At 38.3% G+C, this 19,156-nt stretch overlaps 1 protein-coding gene across 8 annotated transcripts in view; it reads left to right on the top strand.

The window, feature by feature from the left end:
* The window catches only part of loxl3b (lysyl oxidase-like 3b), a 29,746-nt gene extending 10,860 nt beyond the window's left edge, over positions 1 to 18,886 (top strand). The window contains exons 5-17 of one of the 8 annotated variants that reach the window (XM_031310097.2): positions 2,116 to 2,181; positions 4,597 to 4,653; positions 6,027 to 6,234; positions 6,399 to 6,579; positions 9,828 to 9,982; positions 10,754 to 10,924; positions 13,096 to 13,255; positions 13,987 to 14,230; positions 15,290 to 15,405; positions 15,771 to 15,907; positions 17,707 to 17,818; positions 17,916 to 18,003; positions 18,042 to 18,886. In XM_031310097.2, the coding sequence (XP_031165957.1) occupies positions 2,116 to 2,181; positions 4,597 to 4,653; positions 6,027 to 6,234; positions 6,399 to 6,579; positions 9,828 to 9,982; positions 10,754 to 10,924; positions 13,096 to 13,255; positions 13,987 to 14,230; positions 15,290 to 15,405; positions 15,771 to 15,907; positions 17,707 to 17,818; positions 17,916 to 17,989 (1,681 nt within the window). In that variant the 3' untranslated portion in view covers positions 17,990 to 18,003; positions 18,042 to 18,886. The other 7 variants (XM_035994848.1, XM_035994849.1, XM_035994850.1 and 4 more) reach the window with 7 other exon arrangements.
* Positions 18,887 to 19,156: the final 270 nt, after the last annotated feature.

Genomic DNA, 19,156 nt, shown 5'->3' on the forward strand with positions numbered 1-19,156 from the left:
ATCATTCAATTTGTTTAACTAGCCAAAAATGTCAAGCTCAAATGTGAAGTATTTTAAATTGGGTATTTTGAGTTTTGGTCGGTTGGACATAAAATATAAGACATTTGAAGACATCACCTTGGGTTTTCAGTTCTTGTGATTGGCATTTTTCACATTTTTCACATTTTTAATTGAGTTATTATTTTCTCAATTAATCAATTAATTGTTTGGTCTATAAAATGTCAGAAAATAGTGAAAAATGTCCACAATTTACGACAATTGGACATAATTAACAGATTAATGGTCCAATTACCAGACACAAACGGAATCTGCTGAGTTTATTTTACAGTTTTCAGCCGTGATCCAGAATGAAAATCTGCAGAATTTAGAGGACTGATTTTCTGGGGTGGAGATGTGTAAAATAAATGTGTCTAAATTTAATTTAAAAATTTTTTAACTCGTTTTAAATCTGCGGAATTCTGCGTCTGCAGATTCCGTATGGCCCTGCCAATTACAACACTTAAGACCTATTCACACTGTTTAATAACACATTAAAACTATATAGACTCCAGATTGAAGAGACCAGTGATTACTTTGGTGGACTCTCAGACCTACACTTTTTTCTCTCCCAATTTGTCCTTCCAGTATGACTGCACACATTCCTGGCCACGCTCCAGTTGGAGCCATTTTATTCATCCCCTGCAGATAGTTCACAGTAGTACGAGGGGAAATGTGTGTTTTCTCTCAAGCATGTGTGAAGGCAGAGGGCAGGGAGGTCACATAATGCACAGACAACAACGACTGGAGAGAAGTCAACCTGCATTGAGCAACAGTCAAATTGTTCTGTGTTGTCTCTGTCCTTTTTTTAGACTTTTTGGTTATATCATATGAGTGTAGGCGGGGCTCAAGATGGACAATCAGCTTTTCACAATTGTCTTGATAACTCCAGGTTTAGTTTGAATTAGTTATTTTAATTAAAATGTACCTACTTGATATAGAGTTTAGGTGTTTTGAAGGCAGATACATGCAAACAGGCACATACTGTGACTATTTGCATATTGATGATTTTGTGACAATAGTCATTCTCCAAAAATAAGATCATTTTCATGCCAAAAAATATGTATGGCTGTCAGGGTGGAAGAGCTTTTAAAACCATTACAGGACACTTAAACTCACTGAAACTCAGCCCAATTAAATCATTTGTTAAAAGCTGTTATTTGATGCAGGGTTTTTTATTTATTTATTTTTTGGTACATATTCCAGAATTTGAGGAAATATTATATTTGGGATATTGTTTTAATTGACTGAACTCTTCAGGCTTACTGATTTTAATTTATCAGACTAAAATGATTTTCTGTGGATTCGGAACATTCACAGCAAGTTAAAATTCTGGACAATAATGGACAGGTTAGCTCAATTGGTAGTGCAGGCGCACATATACATAGAGCTTTATGCCTTGACGCAGAGGTCCAGGGTTCGACTCCGACCTGTGACGATTTCCTGCATGTCTTCCCCCTCTCTCTCCCGTTTCTCACCTAGCTGTCCTGTCCATTAAAGGTGGAAATGCCAACAAAAAAACTAATTCTGGACATACTGTACATCTGAAGTCTAGGCCTGTAGGTAGCTTTTATCAGTTCTAATCTATGATGAAATCCCTGGACAAACTTACAGGTGACTTTAGGGTTAAAAAACACACCTTAAAGTAATTTAAAATCAGTATTAAAGAGAAATCGGACAGGTTTAACTGGTTATTACTATCCCTGCATAATCACAGCATTGTCGCAGTGGACGTCTATGGTATTACCAGCCAATAAAAGGTAGATACAGTATGTATTAATGAGGTGTTGTAGCTGCTGAAAGAGACTCAATTGGCCACAGTTCTGAATTATAAATAGTTGGAATAGCTCTGTAATGGTGATCATACCTTGGTGACCTGAAGTCTGTAACATAATATACTGCAGACTTGTGGAATGTCGAAAATGTTATTCGCCGCTGACCCCCCAGTACTTTTACCTGAAAGAAATGTGTGTGTGCAGCCCAGAGACAGTGTGTGGATATATATGCAGCCTGTGTGTATATGTGTGTTTGCATGCCGTCTCTCTCCTGTATGTGATGGAATCTGTCTCACTGTTGCAGACGTCTGAAAAAGCGAGCAGCAGAGAAGGTCTCCAGGCCAAAGGTTAATGTTTCAGCAGGTGGAAGGTACACTGTCACCGGGAAAACCCACCGTCCACCTCCGTCTGCACTGTAGTTTTGACAGTGGGTTTCCTGTTGGTAGTAGACAATAACCATTTAGCTCCTGTTTTTCTAGCTAGTTGTCCCCTCTTTCTAATATCATATTATTATGATGTGCAGCATGTGAATGGGTTGTAGATTTTTATTTTACCCTGCTAAAACTCATTGTTGTCTTGTGTGGAGGTTTAGTTTTTCTCATTTCTGTTTTGTGTCTTCCTTTCACATTTTCACTGGCATGGCACATATTGTAAAGACCTCATATTAGAATTGGTATTAAACTCAGTAAATGTACAAGGATTATTCTTTATTCTTTATCATTTAGACCTTTTGAGGCCATGTTTGATGGGACAGATGTTGCCAATCTGGGCTGTGTCAGTGACAGGGGATTCATTTCCCCACGGATTAGTCCTTTAATGCAACAGCTTCAAATCTCATTCCCCACTATGGCATGCTTTTTGCAGGAGGTCAGTCACTTTTCATCTTGGGTTCTTAAACTAAAAAAGTCAGAGGCCTAAGTCCACATGACAAGAACAGACCTGTGTCTGGTAGAATCTGCAAATAATTAGACGCGTTTGTTTTAGTCTTCTCAGAGTTCAAGATGGGTGGAGTTTGCCACTTTGGACAATGAGAAACAGTTAGTTATGTGACGCCATTTCTAAAGTGTCCTGAGGTTGGAAGGTACACATTCTAAGGAGATTAAAAAAAACCAAATGATTACAGTTCATATTTTCTTATATCATGAATCTTACCAGATGATTGTGGTGTGGAGACCCTAACAAAAATATAACTTAAAGGATAAGCCTGGCTTCCTTTATTTTACCTTATTGTCAACAAATCTAATAAAAAAGATCAAAACCAACCATCAAAGGTTTAACCACTTTCAGGTTTGTTATTGTGTTGGAGCCATATTCACATTCTGCCTTTTGCTCCAGATATGTTAAAACAAGTTATTACACAGCTTTGTTGAATACTTGATTCTGCTATTTCTATGTAACAGACCGTTGCCATGGATGGAGTCCTAGTCATAGACCATTTTTAAATCAGTATTTGTGCTCGTAACGCTGATCAGCGGATCACAAAGGGGGAGAGAGGGTGGAGGAAACGGGGATCGCTAACAGAGCTAATGGGAACAGTGCAAACGGAGGATCAGTTAGCTCCATGGTTAGCTTACTCACCGGGGCAGCATGGCTTCCGCCGGAGAGCCGTGCTCATCAGCGGTAAAGTTAACCGGGACGCAGGCGTCATCAGTGGGTAACCTCTGTATGAGTCGTTGTGTAATAAGAGGAATAATGTGAAGCGAGCCGGTCATTACTGCGTATCAGAACCCAGACAGGGTGATGCAGGGTCTTGAATCAGCCTTAAGGGGTTCGCTCCTCTACATTATCCGTTACATAATAATCATTTGCAGATTCTAAATGACCCAGGTCTGGACCTGGGTAGCAAAATGTCTGAGTTTAAAAATCAAACTACACTTATATTCTAAGACCTGTACTGAAAAAGTTGAAGAACTCACTAACATAGACTGTGTGTGGTTTATGATATTACCATGTAATATCATGCTTTAAATATTACCCCTACCTCTGTAATTTAAAAGCAATGCCGTACGTCAAACAAAATCAATGTGGTAACTTGAGGTTCACATTGGTGCAATAGAAAGAACTCACAGTAGCGTAGTTTGTACTAACAAACATGCTAATGATAAGCTGTAGATGTCATACACTATGTGGCCAAAGGTATATGGGCACCCAAACAGTACACCAATTTGTTCCACTTCCAGTTCACTCCAAAAGGGGGCTGAGGGCTCTGTGTAGGCCACTTGACTTCTTCCACACCAAACTAGGAAAATAATCTTCTTATGAACCTGGCTTTGTGCATACAGGCATTGTGATGTTTACACAGGGAAGAGCCCACTATTGTTTAATATACATTGTCAAGCTATGGCATTAAGATTTCCTTAATTAGAACTTAGATGCCCTCCCCAAACTATGAAAAAACAGCCCAACCAAAAGTACACAAGAGTATGTAGAAAAGATTGTCCAAATACTTTTGGCCATGTGCTGTGTATGAGCCTGTGCTGATGAAACGTGTCAAAATATCGATGAATGTCCACATTTGTGTTTATTTAAAAAAGGATGTGTCACTTTCAACATATCTGTGTGTCTTCTATATAACATATCATATAAAAGTATACTGGGAATTACATATTATGTCTTGACTGTGTTTAACAACCGCATTGAATGAGACACATCCTTTCGAACAGTGTAACTACAGTTTTTAACATAATTCTGCATCATGTAACCTTTTGTTACTATGGTTTTTTTCACTTTGTCACCTCCTGTTTCTTCTCCTAACTGTGCAGTCTAACCCGTGTTTACCTTGCAGGCAGACATCCAAAGCTAAAGCTAACTCTAAGTCTAAACAGAGCAGCCCTGGCAAAAGGTAATCTAAGGATAGACAGTTAAGTGGGTGAATTCAAGCTGTCTTAAAAGACCCACACACGTTGCCTCCACAAGCCTTACAAACAAATGTTATTTATTAACAGATAACAAAGTCAGGGAGATTTGCCAAAAAAACATTGTTTGTGTGTTCCCAAGAACAGAAAAAGCTAATTCTCAAAGCTGCATCCATCCCCTCCAGTATGAGCATTTGCCCTGCACGTGGCAGAACAAAAGCATATAGCTAAATCCAACAAAAGTTGTTTAGATGTTTAGTTGAAGTACTAATGTGATGTATGTGCAGAATAGTCTTTAAAACAACTTTATGTATGTGGTTGTTCTATGAAAATGATTCCAATAATTTTGTCCACAAAGACAGATATAAAAGAACTTAAGGAAATGCTTAGACATTTTGGAAAAATGCATATATTCACCTTCTTGCCATAAGTCTTTATGCTAAGCTACGCTAAACGGTAAATCAATCTTCTTTTCTAACTCCTGGCAAGACAGTAATTTAGCATATTAACTAAAATGTCAAACGGTGCCTCTAATTAATGGTTTTGCAAGTTAAATGTATACAGTCAATCATTTAATATGTGGCTGTTGGTACCCAGAGTCAAACCCAGGCACCAAACAACTGTGGGTTTTTTTCCTTTTGTCCAACATGTTTTGGTGATTTAAAACAATATCTGTGATAGTTTGTGCAAGCCTGAATGATATTTATTCTGACTGTAGCATGAGATGATGGACGCACTTGTTTCATTAACAACCGTAGATAAGTTTTCCTAGCTCAGAAGGATTATGTTGCCTAATTTTAAGTAATTCATTTGTTTGGTCTTTTTTTGTTGATTCTTAGCATCTTTAATTGTCACTATATTGTAAATACATCTAAGGCATTCATTCAGTCATTTAATTAACTGCAGTGTTCCAAACCATACTATATACTGATTCTAAGCAGGTTTTGAGTCTGTAGTGTGTTCACACTAGAAAAGAGACTAAATAAAGTAAAAGTTAAAGCAGAGAGCTTTTTTTAATGTGCTGATGGACACCATTTCCCACAATGCAATGCACAAAGAGTATAGAGAATCCACTCACACCTGGACATGTTTTTTAATAATAAATTATGTATTGTGGCTCCCAAAAAAACATGGAAAACAAAAGAATAAGTATTTAATCTTAACATTTCAATGTCTTTTCGTGAAGTTTGAAGTTTAATTGGCAGTAGCTTTCCACCATTAGTATAAAATGGTAAAGCATATTGAAGTTTTTGGTATGCTACTGTTTAAACAGTCTATGATTAGTACATAATGTATAGAATTAGTATGGATTTGGGAAACAGATAATGTTTCCGTCATCACTTGTCTCTGCTCCCTCCAGGTTGTATTTGGACCGTCAGAAGAACCACTTCCACATCCACTCTGTGGCGTGTACGGGCACAGAGATCCACCTGGCAGCCTGCCCTCTGGAGTACAGCAAGCGGAACGCCACATTCACCTGCGAGGGCGGCATGGCGGCCGTCGTCAGCTGCATGCCGGGGCCGTTGTTTATGCAAAACAATGGCTTGAAAAAGAAACCAAAGATTTCAGTAAAGTAGTCTTAAACTTGCACACTTATCAAAATGTATTAGCCGATACTAAGCCATCTAATAGCCTGGCCAAATTACTGTAGATAGACTGTCTGCCAGGCTGCTCAGAAGACTGACCTGCCAAACGTAGATTAAAATGTTTCACCTGTCTGCTGGTTTTCTAGAGCACAGTGAGGCTGAAGGGAGGTGCCAGGCTGGGCGAGGGTCGGGTGGAGGTGCTGAAAGACAACGAGTGGGGAACCGTGTGTGACGACCGCTGGAACCTGCAGTCGGCCAGCGTCGTCTGCAGGGAGCTCGGCTTCGGCAGCGCCAAGGAGGCTCTCACGGGAGCCCGCATGGGACAAGGTTAGGAAAAAACAGATTTTTGGCTCCACCTAAAGAGGTTTACATCAGCCGATAATGTTTTTTCTGTAGAAAGAGTAAAATGTAAAGCCTGTGAGCCCTAATTAGATCTTAAACACCTCAATATAAATAAAAAAGACATAATTGAACTTGGCAAAAGTAAAATATGTGTTTAAAATATGCGTAATAATAATGCTGATACTCTAGGGTAATTCTGTGCTTTGCTTTAAATCTCTGTAAACACTAGGGGTGCACGATTCAGAAAAGGTCACGATTTGATTCAATATCGAATTTTAGGCTCAAGATTCGATTCAAAATCGATTTTCGATTCAAAAACGATTCTCGATTAAAAAAACGTTTCACAGTATGTAAATGTAGTTACTTTTCCCATGTGATTGCAGTAGACATACAATTAAAAAAAATAAAATAATATATATATACCATTTTGGAAAAATGCATATATTCACCTTCTTGCCATAAGTCTTTATGCTAAGCTACGCTAAACGGTAAATCAATCTTCTTTTCTAACTCCTGGCAATACAGTAATTTAGCATATTAACTAAAATGTCAAACGATGCCTCTAATTAATGGTTTTGCAAGTTAAATGTATACAGTCAATCATTTAATATGTGGCTGTTGGTACCCAGAGTCAAACCCAGGCACCAAACAACTGTGGGTTTTTTTCCTTTTGTCCAACGTGTTTTGGTGATTTAAAACAATATTTGTATATATATACATATATATATGTATATATATATATATATATACATATGAATCGATTTTTGGAATTCTATGAATCGGTAGAGCTTGAATCGCGATACGAATGTGAATCAATTTTTTTTTGCACACCCCTAGTAAACACGTCAGCTGAGGCAGGATGTGTTTAGAACTGTCTTCAGATAGGATGTCAGTCATCAGCTGTCTATCTGCAGCCTGTTTTATCTCTCAGGTCATCTCTGATAATCTGCCCTCAACATGGAGGGCACATTCCTACACAGATTACTCATTTGGATCTTTATTTTAATAAGTAAAGGAATGCTGTGCATGTAAAAAGAAAAGTAACAAAGACAAAAAGACATGAAAGAAAGATGCCAACCATGACAAACAAATATGCTGATTATTTTCTGACCATCTTACTACAATAATAGACACATTTTTGTGTATAATTGCCATTTATAAATATGTCTTTTTCACAAATGCAAGGCATCCCCCCCACTACATTCCTGACATGAATTCTCCCATACTGTTCCTCATTCATTAAAAAGCTTTTTCCTAAGTCTCTGTGAGGCATTTTTAGAACAGAAAACCATCTGTTATTCCAGCAAGGATATGGACCATTTCATGTGAAAATTAGGCAGTCAATTTTATAAATCCAACTTGTGTCTGACCACCTGGCACAAATTACTTTTTCTGGTCATTTTACTGAAAACACTAGATGATTGGAACTGACATATTATATATCAAACCATTTCAATACCAAGTGTTCAAAAGTACAGTTAATAAACTTACGGAATTGTGTAAATGATATTGTAAAATCAAAACTTACAGCACAAGGAAGGTCACAGAAAGTGAAACATTGCTGTGAATAATTATTCTCTAACCAAAAAAAAAAAGTGTTATGCCAGTGCTGCCATGTCACTTAGAATGAAAGAGCCAGCTAAAATATTCATCCTAGTGTGTGTGTTTCCCATGAGAACATGGAGATGTCTGTAGTTTTTCGGTAAACTGCTCCAAGATTCCATCAAAGAAGAAACAAGCAGTCTTTTGAAGGGCAGTTCTCAGAAACGCTGGGTGGGGATGTCTGCTCTCGTGTGTGTGCATTATGATTTCTACCACAGAGGAACTCGGTCTTTGAGGCAGCGGCATAACCCACTGAGTGCTCAGATGGATGTCAGACCACCACCTGGCTGAATTAATCCAAGAAACATTCCTAAACGTCACTGCTGAAGGAATTCCTTTCACAGAAATTTCATAATACAATCACCTCATGGTGCTGTGACTTCGTAGTGATGGAGTGAGAGTTTAGAGGCTGAATGTAAACCAGGGCGTCGCTGACAGAGAACATGCATGCTCAGCAAACATGCCTCGGGTTTAAAACAGAGCTACATATATATATATATATATATATATGAGGCATACATCACTCTTGACTGCCAGTTCTATGTGGAAAGATGTGAAAATTTCCAATTAGAGTAATAGAAATCTGAAATAATATCACAGCTAAATTCTACAGCAAATATACTGTACATCCTGGGCATATAGATGTGCCTCTGTGTGCCTTTGTATGGTCCTATCAGCTGTTATGATAAAAAGTAAGTTACTGGCCTGCCCTGGTGGCTTACCTGGTTGGGCATGCGCCCCATGTGCAGAGGCTCGGTCCTTGCCGCAGCGGCCCCTGTCCTCTTAAATAAAGGCCTAAAATGCCCAAAAAATAATCTTCAAAAAAAAAGAAAAGTAACCTGTAAAATTTACATTTTGTTTTGAGTCTCTGTAGTTTAATGAAACAGTAATTCAACCTGCATCCAGTTCATTACATCTTTTACATTTACATCATTTGTCCATCAGCTTCATGAAAAAGGATGCATGTGTTTTAGTTACATTAGTCAAATTGGAATTAAGAAGAACATGGTTGACACCATGATGAGAAACCAATACCACGGCTAATAACTAACAACAAAGAAGAGAAAGTTGTTGAAAGTTCCTTAACAGAAAATCTTCTTTGATTTGGTCCCTTTCTCAGGAATAATGTCAGCAGTGGTTGTTCATTCGTTTTTACGAACCCAGATTTTCTCAATAAGTCAGAGACTTGAAACCAGAGGTTTGAAAGGGTCCAAAAAACAGGCATTAACTGACCTAGATTGTTCGAATCTCATTAAACGGGTTCAGGCTCATTAATTGCTGCAATGGTTGCAACACAAAAAGATTTTTCATATATATTTATAACCTTTAGTTGCTGTTAAAATATTTTAAAATGACCTGGATGACCTACTGTAATTTGATGAATAGCCATCTGATAACAATAGATTATATGTTTCCACATATCTGATATCTGAAAGTTATTTTTGAGAAGCTCTAAATGTATAACTGTAAATATAGAAGTGGAAAAAAATGGACCTAAACCCATCACTTTGCCTCGTGACTCATCTGGTTCTGGCAGAACGTCCAATTATTCCATTAACAAGTCTACCTTATTTAAATTTGAAGATGCTGTCTGTCTATGTGACTGTCTGTCTGTCTGTCTGTCTGTCCAGGAATGGGTCCGATCTACATGAATGAGGTGAAGTGCCTCGGCCAGGAGAAGTCCATCTGGAACTGCCCGTTCAAAAACATCACATCAGAGGACTGTCAACACTCGGAGGACGCTGCCGTTCGCTGCAACCTGCCCTACATGGGATTTGAGAACTCGGTCAGAGCTGAACCTCCTTACTACAATGTTTCAGCTTAGAATTGTTCTGTTAACTTGGAGAAAAGTTGATTGAATTGTTTATATTATTATTATACTATTTATTGCATCAAATAGCACATGGAAGTATATGGATTATTGGTGAAAATTGGTTAGCTGCATCAGACTTTCTTCTGCTTTGATGAATATAGCACAGGAAAGATGAATAATGTCTCATTTAATACTGTGTTTATTGTATTATCCATTAATTTAGTTCTTTGCTGCTCTAAAAGTCTTTTCAGTTTGCCCTAACGTGAGATTTAGAGCTGATACTTACAGTTTAACTCTCGACCAATACTTCTTCACTGCTGTCACAAAAAAGTCATGCCATGTTTGTTCTGAATTATTTTTAATTGTTTTATACCAACTCTAGACAACAAATTTATTGTTTGAAAAATAAGTTAAAAAAAAATAGTTATTTTGTGACAACAGTGATTTCCTCTTAACATCGAGTATATCTGGTTGTGCAGTTTGTAATTTACCAGATCATATTCTTCAATGTTTCCTATAGATACACATAGAGGCCGGACTAAGTAGGATAAAAACTCAGCAAGGATACACTTTCATATTATCGATAGTTTTCAATTCGAGTTACATACAGTACATGTAAACCATGTCATCTTTAAGATTTTACACCAACAGAACAGCTAACAGATTAAAGTAGATTCCTATCCAGCCCGGCCCTTGTGTATCTATGCTCTGCTCTGTGGTCTCTAACCCCTCGGCCCAACACAGATCCGACTCACAGGAGGACGGACCCGTTACGAGGGCCGTGTGGAGCTGCTGAGCTCTGACTCTAACGGGACTCAGAGCTGGGGTCTGGTCTGTGGAGAGAGCTGGAGCACCAAGGAGGCCATGGTGGCCTGCAGGCAGCTAGGCTTGGGCTACGCTAACCAGGGCCTGCAAGTAGGTTATTAACAACACTGACTGACCAACTTTCTGGTATATTTGACATATGCAAATATAATATAGTGTCATGAACACCCAGATAATCTAATTTCTATCATTTCATTACAGTCAATAGTTAATTCTATGTATGTTCAAATATATTCAATATTTGGGTTCAGTCACATATTATCTAATATGTGCAGCATACTAGTACTTGTTATTAGAACTGGTAACACATTCAAATATCTTCCTAAAACACAACTCTCATGCTACATTTTGGTGTATATATATTTGTGGAATATACTTGAACATGCATGTATTAATGTCTGAAATGTTATAAGTTCCATATGGAGTAGATGTTTCTTTTCCTACATGGAAGAACACAATACCGTTTTGGTCTTTGCTGTGTGGGCAGACCAAAACAGACTCACATGAAGTTTCTAATCAAACTCAAAAGCCACTCATCACTAAAGCCAAGTGGTGACCTCATCTGGAAACCACGTTGACGCTCTCCACGCCTAGAAAAGACTAACCAAAACTGCTGCTTCAACAACACAGTCTCCACTGCCAAAGAACAAGTTAAGTTTCAGCCCAGACAGTTCAAAGGACAGGAAGTGTGTACCTTCACTGACTCCCAGCAGGGCATTTCTGCAGATCCGGATAGCGGGCGGCCGGAGCAGTTATGAGGGCCGGGTGGAGGTTCAGGTTGGCTCCAAGTGGGGCACAGTGTGCAGCACAGGCTGGACCACAAGGGAAGCCATGGTGGTTTGCAGGCAGCTAGGGCTTGGCTACTCCATGCATGCCATCACTGTAAGTAGGACCAAAGAATGAAGACATTTGTTCCATAATGAGATGTTGAACAAATGTATTGAGATGCATCATGAACAAAATATACACAATATGCAGAAAGTAAACAAAAACAATAGGATGACGGAATCATTGTCATGACTCTTAATGATAATGACAAAAGTAAACATTAGTAGCAGGAGCAATTTGAAGTAAGAAATAAGGCTAGTTTTGATATTATGGGTTTAATGGGTGTAACTTTACAGTTACACATTAAACAATCAAAGAGAGTCCTAAAACAAAATGTTTTTTTACATTTTCCTGTAGAGAGTCCAGCTACAGAGAAGCAAAGCCTTAAAATATATATTGAAGTATATGACTGTTAAAATTCAAATAAACTGGGTAATTAAAAGGAGTACAGATGAACACATGATTCAATTGATTGAAAGATACTTACAGATAGCAAATAAATTCAAGATCTTCATACATATCACAATCATGGGTATGAAATTTACTTTAAAATAAATCTACATAAACTATTGTTTATTTATTTTGAATCCCAGCTCATTGTTGAAGCTTCAAAAACTCAGCTGTGAACTGTGTTCAGTTTTAAAGCAGTAAACTGGGAGGAAATTAGGGATTTGGGTGTACTGAAAACTAGGGAGTGTACCTTTAAATATCAGCAATAAATGTCAAGTTTCAGTCAGTTCGACAGAAAAATCCATCGTTTACGAGTCAAGGAGACCAATTTCTACACCCTCAGAATAAAACATACCACAGTTAGCAGGGTAATGACTGTGGCTTCTTGCAAATGTAGTAAATCATTGCCTGAAGAAGAAGTAAATGAGGTAGGCTGAGGATAAGTGGGCACACAAAAACTTACAAAACTACAAATCATCATGACAATATTACAACTGGAACACAGGGAACATCACAAATTATGATCATTTTCCTTTAAAGAGTAGTAAGAGCTTTTAAAGCATAGTTAACGCTGCACTATCATCCAGCAAGGATATTTAGCACTGTAGACACAAACTCTGCATTTGTAAGCTGCATACCAAAGCAGCAAGATACAAAACACTAGTATGTGAAAATGTATTTAGCTGCAGCATTTATAATCAGTCTATAATTACATTTATAGTGGTGTAGAATTGAGAAACCTTAGTAATATGATTATTGAATCGCTCAGTATCTGCAAAATGTTATTGTCCTCCAGTGATCATAAACTCAGCATCACACTGTCCTCAGCCAGTAGCCAAAAACAATGAGTCACGAACATCTGTTTTTCAGAACAGTACACTGAACTCTCCGCAGCTCTGTTTGTGAATTGATTCTTTCCTGATCGACGCACTGTTTGTTTTCTGTTTGCATGTTTGTCTGTTTGTCTAACCCCCCCATCTAAGGAAACGTGGTACTGGGACAGCAGTAATGTGACGGATATGATCATGAGTGGCGTGAAGTGCACGGGAAACGAGATGTCCCTAAGTCAGTGCCAGCATCACAAAACTGTCAGCTGCCAGAAAGCGGCAGCAAAGTTTGCAGCGGGAGTCATCTGCTCTGACAGTGAGTGACAGAAACAAGTGGAAACTACTCTGTTGACTGACAGTCTTCATACACATCTTGTATTGACCTGTTGAAGCTCCAAAGGCATAAAGAATCACAAAAGAGAACAGAAAAAAAAACAAGATCCAACATCTTTTTCCTTGTTTTTACAACTTCCTATTTTAGAGGGGAGCTCTGTCTTTAAATTTCCTCTGCTGAGCTTCCTGCCATTTTTTTCTGATAATGTAGTAATGTAAGAAGAATTTAAAGAGTCATATTATGTTTTTAGTCAACATTGTCATCACATCATCAATTAAAAATGTTGCTCCTAGTAATAATAAGTAATAATCACTAGTCAAAGCAATATTGTGATGATAGTGAAAAGGCAGGGGTGGCAGTAGCTCAGTCCGTGGGGAGCTCTTGAGCAAGGCACCGAACCCCCAATTGCTTGGGGCACCTGTCCAGCAGTTGCAGTGCCCTCACTCTGACATCTCTCCAGTTGTGCATGTATAAGTACTGAGCATGTGTGTGTGTATTTGGCTTAGGCTTGTGTGTAGTGTGTTCTAACAACAGAGTGAAAACATTGTAATTTCCCCCCTGGGGATCAATAAAGTATAAAAAAAGAAATACTGATCTGTACAAGTAGCATAGATGTACATACTTGAGTAAATGTACTTAGTTACATTTCACCACTGCATTATAATATGAGGAACGTAACTCAAGCCAAATCCTACTACTACCTGTGTACGCAGCGGCCTCTGACCTGGTCCTGCACGCCCCTCTGGTCCAGCAGACAGTTTACATCGAGGATCGTCCTCTGCACATGCTCTACTGTGCTGCCGAGGAGGACTGCCTGTCAAAGTCTGCAGCCAAGGCCAACTGGCCCTACGGACACCGACGCCTGCTGCGCTTCTCCTCCCAGATCCACAACATCGGCCGGGCTGACTTCAAGCCGAAGGCTGGGCGGCACTCCTGGATCTGGCATGCCTGCCATGGGTACTATTATCTTCATTAACATAGTTTCTGGAGGACGGCTCTGTTCAGATGAACTGTCTCATCCTAATAACAGCAGACTGGGGTTTAAATGATGCAGTGATACAATCTCATTGGTTCTTTATTAAATGTATGCCAATGCAGTAACATTATTTAATCATAAATCTTTAGTCTAATATCATACTTCAGTCCTAAACGTGGCCCCAAAACATTTGGGTTCTGTAGATGTTCATTTATTTCAGACAAACTCAGAAAGACTATTGGGAGAAAGAGTGCCAAGTGTATCCTTCTGTAGCCTCTCGGACAACATAGAGTGATAATAGTGGAGGAGAAATTCTGTTCATACAACAGCTTTGCTGGCATGAAATGAAACTGCGTTTACAGAATGTGTGAGATTCAAAAGCCAGCAGCAGAGATTCAGAGCTCACTCAAGTGTTTTAGTCCAAGATGCTACATTATATCCAGATATCTTCATTTTAAAACAAAAATATTACATGTTCTTTTCATATTTTTTTTTAGATTTGTATCATAAATTCTTCCATTCTACGTTTATGTTTCCTGACTTTGCACTTTTTACTTTATTTTCTCTTGCACAAAAACACCAAAGCCAAATTCCTTCTATGTGAAAACCTACTTTGAAAAAAACATCATCCAGATAACAGTATAAAAGTACTGAAGTATTAATTAACTAGTGCCTTTACCTTGTATATTATTCCACTATCTATCATTGTAGAAATTGATTCTCTGATTTTGTAACAGAATCAGACCCTTCTCTCTTGCTGTAAAGTCATCTTATTTTCACTGAAACACCTTGCCCTCTAAGGCATGAAGAACATTTGAGATTTTAAAACATATGACTCTTTATTTCAGGAAAAATCAGGTCTCTACCCACCCTCTACAGTGAAATCATAATTTCGTGGGACCTTTAAGTGTCTTTTTTTAAAACACATTGGTTTTAAATGGTGTGGAATAAAAAGTGCTTGTTTTGTGTTGTCAGTTATCAAAGGAGATACCAATGGATCATTTTTTAATTTATAACAACATTTTCTCTGTATTATACAGCCACTACCACAGCATGAATATTTTCACCCACTATGATCTGATGAACGCCAACGGTACCAAAGTGGCCGAGGGACACAAAGCCAGCTTCTGTCTGGAGGACTCAGATTGTCAAGAGGGTGGGTCTGATGCTTCAGAGATTAGAGTCACAGCACAGGGTCTTGGGTGACCACAGTACGTCCCACTTCAGGACACTGTCTGAGCTGTCCCACTTATTTAAACAAGTGATAATAATGACATAGATACAGGTTGGATTTTCTGCCATCTTTAAGGTTTTGAGGGCGTGTATGTGGGCAACTTGTGAGTAAATCAAATGACATGTTTAGAACAGAACGACCCTTTAATAAATACCCTAATTAAAGTAAATATCATTGAATCAAAGGTTCATTTCTAAGGATTACTTCATATGTAAATATTCTTATTAAGTCTGTTTTTATGGATCCACTAATGTATCTTAAAGTAAATTCATCTTTTTGACACTCAGGAGTTTCTAAGCGGTACGAATGCGCCAACTTTGGCGATCAGGGCATCACTGTGGGCTGCTGGGATTTGTACCGTCACGACATTGACTGCCAGTGGATCGACATCACAGACGTCAGACCAGGAAACTACATTCTGCAGGTGAGCGCGTGCAGCTTAATTTGACGAACACAAAGAAAATACTGTGCGGTTTTCTTAGTGCTAAAAAACATATAAAACTGTGTGGATATAATAGCAACTTTTGTTGATAGATACGATATATAGCTACAATATTTGAAACTGCAAATCCGACTATTGTAAACAAATGATCACTTATATTTGACCTCTTCGGTTAAAAAGTTCTCCTACCTCTCCTTTCTCATTCCTCCTCTCCTTCTGTTTTATTATGTTTATGAATATTTGGATAACAATAGAGTTTATAGATGAAGATATAAATGGATATCTGCCGTAATTTCCAAAACCAGTCCAAATAGAACCAGATTCACTCTCCATAGAACCAAACAACACTATAGAAAAGACTACAGGAAGTAGTGTGCACTCATCACTTGTTAGATAATACATTTTCCTAGGGGAAGATCATTTTGGAGGTAGGGTACTTATTCTTATCATTATTGTTCAAAGAGAACCTGCAGTGAAGTGTTTGGAGTATTTGGAGAAGAAAATAATATTTGTTGCTGAAGGAAGTTCTTCAGGAATCTGTATCGAGACCCTCCTCTCACCCCAAGACCTGAGAACACTCAATCAAACCCAACAAAATAGATCTAAATAACTAACTGCTGAGTCCTTTGCAGCGGCCCGGGTTCGAGTCCGACCTGCAGCCCTTTGCTGCGTGTCATCCCTCATCTCTCTCCCACCTTTCCGGTCTATCCACTGTCACTATCTAATAAAGGGAAACAGTGCCCCAAAAAATAATCTTTAAAATAACTAACTGAACTCATTGTTCCTGACAACAAAGCCCCCGGTGAACATTAATCCATTTAAAAAAAAAAAACAGTTTATTAATCCTGTCTGTTTCTTGTCTAACATTTAAACTGCGGAATACACATAAGAAAGCCAGACATCAGCTTTTAATCACAAATGGGTTTATGGTTGTGTTTTAATGTCTGTGATTGTCTAGTCTATATCCTTCACGTTCCACTTCCAGGATTGCTCCAGTGCTGCAGGAAATTCTGCCGGATGCATGCATTTTCCGTTTCCTTCTGCTTTCTTTGAGTTGTAATTCTAACCTCTGGTGGATTTCTGAGGACTATGGTTAACTGCTCCTCAGATCTCTGCAGGGTAAATTGAGACAGCTAGCAAGACTATCTGTCCAATCTGACTGTTTTTTTCTCGCACGACTATTTTGCATTTGGCTCTGTGCGGAGTTAGCACCGCCCATGACGATTCTGATTGGTTTAAAGAAATGCCATCAAACCAGAGCATGTTTTCCTCCCATCCCTGAATGCTGTGTGAAGTAGCCAGACCCTCCTACAGAACTCTTTGGAGGAGGGTCTGGCAAAGCGAGACTAGTGATTGTCTATCCTGTAGGGCTGCACAATATGATATGAGAAAAATATCTCATTGAGATTACTTTGACTGATGCTGCGATTGTGATATGATTCAAGATATTGAAGGGAATGATCATTTTTGTATCATTATTGTAATTTTCATTGAAAAAAAAATAAAACTGATTATAGTGTGATTTTTGCGAGGATCTGTACCAAACAAAGATGTTTTCTGCAGTCTGGAGGATAGGGTTTGTAGGCCAGGACGTCTCTGCAGCACCTCTATACTTCATTCAGAATGGTTTGACACATATTTTGCCTTTAACAAATATTGCGCCCCCGTGCGTTTTGAATATTGCACTAGTCCATATTGCGATTTCGATAAAATTGCGATTAATTATGCAGCCCTACTATCCTGTTATAAAAATGTTCCTTTTATGTTCCTCACCTCTTCAGATTGTTATCAACCCAAATAACGAAGTGGCTGAAAGCGACTTCACCAACAACGCCATGAAATGCAACTGCAAATATGACGGGCATCGAATCTGGCTCCATAACTGCCACATTGGTAAGCAGTCAGTGAAGCTACCAGATGTTTATGCCAAATCTGGCTCTTATATTTCAACTTTTTTGACTGCTTTGTTGATTGTTTTTAATCCCAACAGGTGATGCGTTCAGCGAGGAGGCAGAGAGGAGGTTTGAGAAATATCCCGGGCAGCTGAATAACCAGATTCCTTAATCAACAATAATTTCCTTAATCAACAATAATTTCCTTAATCAACAATAATTTCACAACATATATAAGACCTAGAGTCGGGTGTTGAATGAATAAAAACACACCTCACTAGCTCAAAAAGCAAGACATAAACCTTTTTTGTTTTCAGGTACCAAAATGGATTCCCCCACATATTATTTGGAATTATGGAAGAAGCAACAGTATTTTCTAGTGGTGAATGTGTTGTATATTATACTTGAATATTCAAGTGCTAATGTTTTGTTTCAGTCTAATGTGAGCTACTGCTATATTTTTAATTACAAAATAACTATTACTATTAATGAATTAATGAATGTTCTGAGTTATGAATGAGGTGTTATTATTTTTTTTACTTGGAGAAGCATGTTGAGAACTATGTGAGGTGTTGGCATTAGCTGTAACACATTTAAAAACTAAAAACTGAGGCATGAACAGGACCAAATGCAGCTCTGTCAAAGTCTTACTGGTCTTCATGGTGGGTATTATGGACAGAAGAGATAGACTGTCCCAGTTCCAAAAACCTGCAGGTGCTTTAGAGCAAAACATTAAATATGACCTTACCTGGATACATTTCTCTGGATTAAAGGTTTTATATCAAATACTGTTCAGTTTTCTGCCATCTTTTTCGCAGAAATAGTTTCACAGGTCCACAGTTCTAATATTTTGTGAATGTATTTATTGCTTATATCAAGGTGCTCAAGAACAACATTTAGTTTGAAGTGCTTTGGATCCAGTTTGAAGCCAACTTTAGCTTGTATGTATTATTATTATTAATAGGGTCGGAACATACAGTAGATGTACAATTACCCTCAAGAATGTCTGTATGTTTGCTGATGTAATCACACCCGCTGCACCGAATAAAAAGGAGAGGAATAATAATGATGCTGCATCTACAAGACTTTATTTGATTAGAAACTGTTAAGTCCGATTTTTTGTTTGTGTCACAGTCTGACACCATTTTGTAAAAAGAAACTGTAAACTAGACACCGTCCTTGCGTTCCAATACTCCTACTACCATGCTATTTAGTTTGCCAAAAAAAAATAATATATGGTATGTCCCAATACATAGAATGTCAAATGCAGTATGCCAAAAATACCAGGATGTCCTACTCTATCCAGTCACATTTTGCAGTATGCAAGCCAGCATGCTGT

The sequence above is a fragment of the Sander lucioperca genome, chromosome 18 (genome assembly GCF_008315115.2).
Source record: "Sander lucioperca isolate FBNREF2018 chromosome 18, SLUC_FBN_1.2, whole genome shotgun sequence".
In the NCBI taxonomy this organism is placed as follows: Eukaryota; Metazoa; Chordata; class Actinopteri; order Perciformes; family Percidae; genus Sander; species Sander lucioperca.